At 41.8% G+C, this 10,695-nt stretch overlaps 1 protein-coding gene across 1 annotated transcript in view; it reads left to right on the forward strand.

Moving 5' to 3' along the window:
- abi2b (abl-interactor 2b) overlaps positions 1-8,360 on the forward strand; it is a gene marked incomplete in the record, with an annotated part of 53,237 nt that extends 44,877 nt beyond the window's left edge. Inside the window, 3 exon segments of the mRNA XM_037696401.1 lie at positions 637-723; positions 4,639-4,824; positions 6,269-8,360. Of these exon segments, the coding sequence (XP_037552329.1) occupies positions 637-723; positions 4,639-4,824; positions 6,269-6,444 (449 nt within the window).
- Positions 8,361-10,695: the final 2,335 nt, after the last annotated feature.

A 10,695-nucleotide genomic window follows, 5' to 3' on the forward strand; every position in this document is an offset into this window, starting at 1 on the left:
TGTCGATAATTATCAAGAGCAAAGTAGTGCTAAGCTAGCAGGGGGGCAACACAGATGTGACCCACCCCCACCTCGTCAGTAAAACCCGACAACAATGTAGCGCTAAGCTAACAGGCGGGCAACACAGACGTGATTCCGTTGTCGTCCACCCCCCCCACCCCCCTCTGCCTCGTCGATTTAAAAACCGGTAACAACATAGCGCTGAGCTAGCAGGCGGGCAACACAGATGTGACTCTGTCTTAGTCTTTTCCACCCCCCCACCCCCGGCCTCGTCTCTTAAAAATGGGTAACAACGTAGCGCTAAGCTAGCAGGCGGGCAAAACAGACTTAACCCCCCACCCTTGCTCTACAGGAAATAAAATAAGACGAGTGCCCCGCCAAGGGAAGTAATCTAGGGAAACGCTGATATCTTAATACTCTGTAGCGTGTTTCTTAAATATTCATCTTTAAATAAAGAGGATGTTCTTTCACTGTCATCAGAATCTTATCATATTGTTTTAATAATGTTCAGTCCTGTGTTTTGCTGCAGTTGTTACCACTGTCTTCTTTTCTTTGTCTTTCTCTCTGTCGTGCATCTTTTGTGTTTTCTAACCTCGTCCTCTCGTGTCTCTGCCGTCCAACTCTGTTTGGTGGTAGCAGGCCCACACGCGCCCCCTCCCCCATCCATGCAGATCACCCCTCAGCTGCCTCTGATGGGCTTTGTGGCCCGAGTTCAGGAGACTAGTAAGTTGCTTTTTAGCTCCTCTGCCTGACTGTTTTTTTCACCGCCTCCTCAGCTGTTTTTGTTTTCTAATGGCCGTTCACCAACAAGAGCTCGACGGGGAAGCTGCCGCCTCCACATTCAGGTTTCCTCCTTAGCCTCTGTTAGTCTGAGCTCTGACTTTCAGTCTCCATCATGAAGCAAATATGTCTTTTAGTTCAATTTCTCTTTTTTTTTTAAATTTTTTTTTTTATGGCTCCTAGGTTTACAGGAAATGGTGGGGGTAGTTGTTTCGCACTTTACACACTGGTTTCACCACGCAGTCTTGAAAATGTGGAATTTGATTCTGGTATTTTCCATGTCTCTAGAAGTATAAGAAAAAAATCAGTTAGAAAAAAATGGTCGTTTCTAGGCCTGTCACGATAACAAATTTTGCCAGGCGATTAATTGTCTCAGAAACGATTGCGATAAACGTTAAAATTGTTTGAAATTTAAGAAGAAATGTTGGTTAATTTAGTGTGTAGTACTTTTTTTGACCACTGGATGGCAGTATAAGACTGTTTGAACCGAAGGATGGATATTGAGGGAGCGAGCAGCGTGTTTAAGAAAAATGGGAGGGAGGCCTCTTGACGTGACATGGGCTGTCTCTCTTCAGTTCTCAAAATGGCGGATGCTCTGTGTAATTTGAGCTCTTTAGCATAGCATTTTTTACACAAAGCTTTTAATAAAAAGTCAGTAAACAAGTTCTCAGCTTCTTTTTGCAGAGAAAAACAACTTTTTACACGGCAGGCACGAGTTTCAACTATGAATTTTGGAACTTCGACAAGACGGAGGTTTTTTCCCCCCCGAGGTCGGCCTGTTAGCTTAGCTCGTAGCTTAGCTGCTTTTAACCGTCCAAAAATGTAATTTTGTATGGTTAAAACAGATTTTAAAGAGAAAAGGAGGGGTCAGTGAAGAGCACCGGAGTTTAGCTTTTTGTCATCCAGTGTCTTCAGTAGAAAGAGAGACACGAAGAAACGATAAAGCCAATAAATTGAAATGAGGTTGATTTTCATTTATCATGCGATTATTTGATTTATTGTTTATTGTGACAGGCCTAGTTGTTTCCATACTAGTCCCAACTTTTTTCTACAATATAAAAATTTAAACATCTAACCAAACCGAGTGCTCGTCACACAGTTTATATATAGAATAAAGACAAAGTCCTCAATTAGCTCTTCTTTAAGCTTTGACTTGCGTAGTTTAAGGAACGCCATCTTGTTCTTTAAAGCTCTTTACTTAAACATGGACATGATGCTGAAATTAGCCTCAAGCTTTCATGAATAGATCTTTCTAAGGACATAAAACTAGTAGAAAAGTGTAAATTTTCTTTTTTTAGCTTTTAATTTAGTAGCAAATGCACATCACATGCTGACTTTAAGGTCAAAGTTTTCAACAAAGGATTATTCTATTTTTTTTATGGTTTTGTCTGCGTCCACACAAAAACATTGTTTTAGAAGCCCTGACCTCTAGTCTTTTCTTTTTTTTTTAAACCAGGTTCCATAGTGAGAAAATCCTTTATTCGCTGTCCTTGTGTTTACAGTTTTGAGCTCGCTCCACATTTTTGGTGTATTTCCGTGGCAGCGTTACAGCGCCGCATACAGGCCTGGCAAAGTTACTACAGCTTTTGAGCCAATACTTCTAGAAGGGAATGGAAGTCTGAGATTGTCATCATCGTATGTTCCCATACAATGGCATAATCAGTTCTCTGCATTTAACCCATCGCACCTGGGATATACCCAGGTGGAGCAGTGGGCAGCTATGTTAGCACCCGGGGAGCAATTAGGGATCAGGTGCCTTGCTCAAAGACACCACGACATGTGGGGATGGCTGGGGATCAAACCTGGGACTTCTGGTAGCAGTTTGCTTCGGAAAAAAACTGATTTGGAAAAACTGCATTCCCATGTAGATAATATGGTCTAAATCTGTTAGTATGTGGAGTAAACTTTGGAGGTGAATCTCAGCTACTTGATTTTAGCTCGCAGTCGGTACAGTTGACCAAGTTGTAACCATTTTTGTGTTTACTAAGTCAAATAGTTGTCGTAAAGGTGATAACAGCAAGATATACTCCTACTGCTTTTTTATTTTTATGTTTTTGTTTGGTTTCAGATCGACATACCAAAAAACAAAGAAAACTAGACTACTGTAGATTTTTTTTTAATTAAGTAGGCTTCTGCATTCAGAAGGTACTAGATATTGCCCCAAAACAGGAAAGTTCCTGGAGAAACTTGGATGGGGACTGCCACGTGGTGGCCATTTTAAAATTTAGTTCACAACAATGCCAACGTTTTGAGATATAATATGTATAGGCTTGTTGCAATAAACAAATCAATTAGTCGCATGATAAATGAAGATTGTCAGCGTCATTTTCATTTATCGGCTTTATCGTTTCTTCGTGTCTCTCTTTCTACTGAAGACACTGGATGACAAAAGGTTCAACTCCGGTGCTCTTCACTGACCCCTCCCTTTCTATTTTCTCATTAAAATTCGTTTTAACTGTCCAAATCGCGTTTTTTGGATCGTTAAAAGCAGCTAAGCTGAGAAGCTAAGCTGAGAGGCTAAGCTACGAGCTAAGCTAGCAGGCCGACCTTGGTGGGGAAAAAAAAAACCCTCCGTCTTGTTGAAGTTCCAAAATTCACGTTTGAAACTCGTGCCTTCGTCTAAAAAGTTGTTTTTCTCTGCAAAAAAAGCTGAGAACTTGTTTACTGATTTTTTTAAATAAAAGCTTTGTGTGAAAAATGCTATGCTAAAGAGCTCAAACCTCACCGAGTGTCGGGCATTTTGAGAACCAAAAAAAGGAAAGGGAGACCGCCCATGTCACGTCAAGAGGCCACTCTCCCATTTCTCCCAAAGAGACACGGTGCTCGTTCACTCACTATCAATCCTTCAGTTCAAACCATGTTATACTGCCATCTGGTGGTCAAAAAAGGTACTACACACAAAAATTAACCAACATTTCTTCTTAAATTTGACAATAATTACTAATTATTGTAAAATTTCAAACAATATTATCGTTTATCGCAATAATTTCTGAGCCAATTATTTGTCCAGCAAAATTTATCGTGACCGACCTAAATATGTATGTTTATCTTAAAAGATGTGGTGTGAAGAGTTGTCTTATGTTGTCTTTTTTTGTAAATTACGTTGCCGTGGTAATTTGAAAAAAGTAATAGCACACATCACGATGCCGAGTCGGATGTTTTGACATAACATTTGTGAGGGTACACGTTGCAGTTCGGGCCGCGTAAAAGTTGATAAAAGCGCAAGACCCTTTTCAGGTGGTTAATAATAGGTGGCCTTCAAGTGGTCCCCAATCAACTGAGGAAACTTTTAAATTGAAATTTGTAAAAATATGGACTTTTTACACAAAAATATGTAGGAAACCTGTTCTGATCTTCATCCTCCGCTCATGAGGCGACTGCTTCTGACTTGCTGTATTTCTTCCATTTTTGGAAAATAAAACCCAAGAGTTTGCTCCGAGCTTCTTGGTGATGTCTTGTGGTCCATTCCAGCCTTGTGTGACTCCATTATCTCACCGTTGATACATTTTATTTTATATTCGGTGACAAATAAAGGAGCTCATTTTAAAGCAGTTTTTTTTTCTGAACAGTTGAGAAACCCTGAATGAGAGATGGTAGCAGTTTCTCATGTCAGAAGATGTTGGTGATCGGTAGTAAAATTATCTAAGAAAAGTGGAAAGCATGATTTTTTTCCCCTCACCTGTTTTTGTCTCCCCACACCTCAATTGCTTGAAAACATTTTCCTTCCATCCTGCATGCTGAACTGATTCATACACATTTTTTTTAACGTGCATGAAAGTGTCTGTCGTCTTTGATCGCCTTTCCTTCGTTCTAATTGGTCGTCTTGTATCTTCCCGACCGTATAAAAACCACTTCTAGTCTCAGATGCGCCGCCCCCGCCCCCGCCTACCGAGGAGCCGGTGTTTGAAGAACCCACGCCTCCTCCACCTCCACCGGAGGACTACGAGGACGAAGAGGAAGAAGAAGAGTCGGCAGTAGTGGAGTACACCGACCCTTACGCGGAGGAAGACCCACCCTGGGCTCCACGTACCTACCTGGAGAAAGGTTTGCATTGAAGTCCACCTTAAAGCAACTTTTATTATATTCATTACAGATCATTTCTTTCGGTTTGGGTTGTGCCAAAGTAGGGAAGGGTTACAGCTTTACAATTTAAAATTCCCAACAACTTTCAACTAGTACTCCTGTTTCTTTAAGCCTCTACGCTAGAAATGCTCGGTCTGAAGGGAAAAGGATAGAACTCTGGTCCTTCAAACTAAGATTTTTAATGTTTTTAAACAAAGAGACATAACGGAATAGGATAAATACCTTATCAACCATTGCCGGTCATGACATAGTTCAGACTAAAATCATCTTAGATGTGAGTTGTAGCTGTTTGTGTGGAATCTTGAAAGGGACGCTATGCGCAATCTCTTGATATCGCTCAGGGTTTGTTTGGAATCACTACGCTTCTTTGTACTTGCTAAAGGCCTCGTCACACCAACGTTTTAGTGAACTATTGTTAGCATGTAAATTTTCTCCAACACTCTGGCAATGCACTGAAGATGGAATAAAAAAAGAAGCCTCTTTTATACGTATACAAACCATATCGCCAACGAGTGGAATGAAAATATACCTTAGGAGTAACTTATCCCTAACTTGCCCGTAGCTTATACATAACTTATACAAGCACTTGTGCTGAGTTTATGATCATCATTCGTGTAACTTGTGCCGAATTTATGCAGAGTGTGTTGGAGCAGATTGTGACATGGGTGGCTGCACACAGTGCAACTCCCATTGTGGCGTCGGTGTATGGAAAAAAGGGAAATGGCAAACGCGGCATAAGTTAGGTGTAAGTTTTTAATAAATTACCAGCTCGCTAATATACGATTGCATAGGGCTGGGCATTATGAACCAAAATTAATACCTCGATATTTTTTAAGATAAACCGCGATATACGATATATATATATATATATATATATATATATATATCCAAAAAAAAATTCCCATAAAGTAACAACAACAATATATTTCTGAGTCAAAGTTTTGTCCCACTTGTCACACAATCACATTTATTAACAGACAGCTGTAACCGTACAAAATAAATGTAAAAATATTTCAAATAAACGATTTACATACCGAAAGGAGGGGCCACGTGAAGCTGAGCACAAATGAGGAGAAAAAGAACTGGCAGATTTTCAAGTCTTAATTATAACTCAACGTAGAAATATCGATATAGACGATATAGTCCCATCTTTTATTGCGTATGAAATTATCTCGATATATCGCCCAACTCTACGCTTGCACAAGCTTGTTGTATGCTGATGCCAGACAGAAATGTTGTACGTGCACCAAATTAGCATATACCAACGTGTTGCTTATACGTTAGGCATAAGTTGCAGGTGTGCAACAGGTAAGGTATGCAAACGTTGACATACGTCTGAAACCAGCTGGGCAGCTTATTTCGAACCTGTGAGCAACTTGCGCCTAACTTCCTACTTCCTCCACAGTGGTGGCCATTTACGACTACGCTCGCGACAAAGAGGACGAGCTCTCCTTCCAGGAGGGCGCCATCATCTACGTGATCAAGAAGAACGACGACGGCTGGTACGAAGGAGTGATGAACGGGACCACGGGCCTCTTCCCTGGAAACTACGTCGAGTCCATCATGCACTACGCCGACTGAACAAATCTGCAACTGAGCGGGAGGAGCGTCTGTCGGGGGAAGGAGGGAGAAGTCGCAGGTTAACGTCTTTGATCAGACACAGCATGATCGCCTCGGAGCGAAGAAACGGAGGGAAGCAGTTTTATCGGACCTGACGAACTGATGTTGTCGCCATTGTAAAACAACCACTGCTTTAGATATATCCTCTCTTGTAATATTTCTTTCTTTATTTGACCAAGGAGTGGATGGTGATGGATTTGTTTTGAGTTTTGTGAAGCAGCAACATTTTACTTTTTCGTTGTTTGTCCTGTTTTTTTGAAACCGTATTTATTTGTATTTGGATGAATGTTGGATTCAGCTAACATTTCCGCACAGCAGCATCAGAGAAAAGGGCTGGAGGAAAATGCCTTCATGTGTAGATTTCTCCTCAACACTCCAGAGACGACACTTTTCCTCAGAGAGGGGGGGTGGATTTCCTATCGGGTACCTCAGGGACGGTGCCAAAGCTGAGCGAGACAAGCACATCAGACGTCTTGAGGTTAAAACGAGACATCTGGAACCAAACAAGAATCCTCGCTTATTTTGTGCGGTTTATTAGACGGGGACGTCGGGGTAGGTGGACATAAAGTTTCAGCCGTTTCCACGCTTCGTTTTGCGAGTGTGCAAATTTCTTAGGTGAAGGAATCGTCATCCAGCCCAGGATAATGGTAGATTTTGAAGTGCAGCTCCTGTTGTGAATAGTAGAAGTGTTAGCGTAACTGGTGAGGCTAATCTGACTTTTTTTTTTAATTTTTTTTTTTTATTATTATTATTATTTCTGCCATGAGGTCCAGACTTAAATTTTTGTTGTTTTTTTTTTGCTTGCAGAAAGGCAGACTGCGTGTTTCATCGAGTGGGGATAAAAAAAACAAACATTTTTCTTCTTTACGGATGGTTGTTGTCTTCATATTTTCCGGATATGGTGTGGGTTGGTTTTCGATATACATCTACAACACAGACGTCAGCACATTTAGGTCATTTCTAAAGACGCTTGTGCCATATTGAAGTGTGTGTTGCTGTTCAGAGGTTATCACTTCATTTGCAATAAACTGGACAGAATCGGGCGGACTGCCGTTGGAAAATGCAGATTTGTTTTCTAGATTTCCTCCGTTTGAAATAAAAAGCACATACATTTGTAATAAAAAGGTGTAGAAGAAGAAATAATATAACTGTGAGATGTATTATGTCCCCACAATGGGGCGCCAGATGTTGTGTTAAAATGGATTGACCTGTTGCAAGCCCCCATACTATGAGGAAAAAAAAAAGAAAACGCGTCATTCGTTCTTCGTATAGTTAAATACGCTTGGGTGTTTTCCAGGGCTCAGTGCTTGTCCTTATGTCAGAATCTTAATTTTCTATTTAAGAAAAGAAAAATAAGTGGGTCTGTATGTGAGTCTTGCATGCCATTGTTCTTATCTGTACTGGTGTCCCAAAGGAAAAACGAAAAGAAAAAAAACCCATTAAATGGCAAGATCACCCATTTTTGAAAAGACAGGCAGCCCTGCAGCTCTGATCAGGAACCATCAGCCTCATCCAAAGAGACAGTCCAACTTCAAGCCCACGTCCAAGGGGCCGCGCCCTCTGACCTGATGGTAGCTGACATTAACGCCATCTGTGGATTTTTGTGTTTAAGCTGCTAGTGAATCCTGTGGACGGACAGCAGGTGGGATAAGTCGAGATTGGTGACAAAGCTCGACTCGATTAACACTCCTTGGATGACGCTAAAATCTTACATGTAAGGCCTTTGGTCTGCAGGATTCACAACCCCCTGAAGAGGCGGACGTCCCGGCCCGGGATGTCCAGTTCAACGGTCCATAATGCCATTGTGTTGCACAAGTAAAGTTGACTTGCAGAATTATCATATTTGTAAAATCATGAAAATAAAGATGATAAAATTACTCAGATTTATTGGAGCAGAATTTCTTCTTTTACCATCATAACACATGTTCTCGTATCTCTGTGCAATGATAATAAAGTTTATTCTGATAACCTAGATATTATACATTCAGACAACTATAATTATAGTGTAAACTTCAATAAAGTATTAGCGCTGTTTGCGTTTTTTTTTTTTTCTGTAAGATTTTATGTTTGCGTACTTTGCTATTTTCCTCATTTATAAAAAATGTGCTTGTTCAGAACATGGGTGCTTTAGCATTTCGTTTTTATAACCGAGTTTTCAAATGGTTTGCCTTTTTTAAGGCATATTTTCCCATAGAAATGTATTGATTTCTTAAATTCTTTCAAAACCATTTTCTTACTAATCTGCTTTGGCATACGTTCCTTATATTTGTCACCTTGGGGGACAAATAGGAGGAGGGAAACTTATCAGGGAAGAGGAAAGTCAAAAATGTATGACTCAGGGTTGCAACTCCAAATGTGGGGACAATGACAGGCAAATGTAGCTGGCTGACATGATGCTGGGAAAGAAGGTAGATGTTTATGTGTCCAAGAGACCCAAGTGGAAGGGCAGCAAGGCTAGCAGGGTTTAAACTGTTCCACCACAGTTTGGATAGAAAAAGAAATGGAGTAGAGGTGGTCCTGAAGGAGGAGTTGGTAAAGAATGTAGTAGAGGTGAAAAGAGTGTCAGATAGGGTGATATGTCTGAAGGTAGAAGTAGAAGGTCTAATGTGAAATGTTGTCTGGTTCTCCACAGGTTGGATGTGATGTGAAGGAGAAAGATACATTTTGGAAAAATCTGGATGAAGTGATGGAGAGCAATGCCAGGGTGGAGAGAGGTAATCAGAGCAGGTCTACCTGAATGCAGTGGTTAATTTGAGCCGGATCCTGCCGGAACAAGATCCGGGAACTCTCTCATTTTGACCCTTTCTGTTACGGCAACTCTTTCCTCTGATCCGCCATCTCCGCCCCTAAAAGTCATCGCGCATTTTTATTTTGATTATGTATTAAAAAATACAAGTGGAGAAGTTGCTTTTAGCCCAGTGGACTCGGTCTGTGGACTGGACGTTCCAGCCGCTGCACACACGGCGCACCCGCTACACGCCCCTTCGTGAGGCCGGAGAGAAGCCTAGGTGGGGGTGGAAGGGGTGAGGACGGAGGAAGAGATGGTCACATTTACGCATAGATGTTCTCTCCTCCTCTCTAAATATTGTCCCTATTCAGCGAGGCTGCGCACTGAAAAACACCCCCTTCCCTCCTCTCAGACCCCCGAAACAGAAACGATAATTTATTCAACAGAATAAATAAATGTCCTGCGGACAGTGCACGTTACGCACAGAAACGTCTCCAGACGACCGCGTGCGCACATCATCAGCAGGTGTCTGAACTGAGACATTTGAGACATCCATCCATCCATCCATTATCTTTACCCGTTTATTCCATTTTGGGTCACGGGGGTCGCTGGTGCCCATGTCCAGCAATCACTGTGCGAGGGGCGTGGTACACCCTGGACAGGTCGCAAGTCCATCACAGGGACACATAGAGACAAACAACCATTCACTCTCCCACTCACACCTAGGGACAATTTAGAGTTACCAATCAGTCTAACATGCATGTTTTTGGTCCGTGGGAGGAAACCGGAGTACCCGGAGAAAACCCACGCATGCACGGAGAGAACATGCAAACTCCACCCAGAAGGCCCCTGGACTGGGGTTTGAACCAAGGACCTGTTCGCTGAGAGGCAGCAGCTCTACCAGTTGCGCCACCGTGCTGCCCCACATTTGAGACATGATGAATAAAAAAAGCTTACTGTTAAAAAATTTATTAAAAATACAAAGAGAGAAATGTTTGTGTTATTCACATTATACGTCATGTTTCAAAACAATATGTCAAAATAACAGCGATAAAAATTTCATCAAGACAGTCCAATTTAATAATGGATGGATGGATGGATGGATTGTCCTTATGGACAACAGAGAATTGAAGCCTTCAGGTGCTTCAAAAGGTGCCACGAGACTAGAGCAGGAGCGGAGAAGAGTTCAGTTCAGAATCATGAAGTGGGGGGTGGGGGGGGAGGTGGGGGGTGGGGGGGGGTAGGACACCTGACAGAATCGGTGCTGCTCATTCACACACAACCTGCTGATCTCTAAAATAGTAAATTTGTTTACAAATGTAGGTAAATGTTGATGTACAACAACCTGTTAAAATACACCAAAATGCAGGAAATGGCATCTGTTATTCAAAATTTTCTGTGGTGGGGGACGGGGGGGGGGGGGGGGGGGGGGGGGTGTCAGGCAGTTTACAAATTAAGCCCTGCCTGAATGGACATGTTGGTGA

This window comes from Nematolebias whitei, chromosome 23 (genome assembly GCF_014905685.2).
Source record: "Nematolebias whitei isolate Nwh7 chromosome 23, NemWhi1, whole genome shotgun sequence".
Lineage (NCBI taxonomy): Eukaryota > Metazoa > Chordata > Actinopteri > Cyprinodontiformes > Rivulidae > Nematolebias > Nematolebias whitei.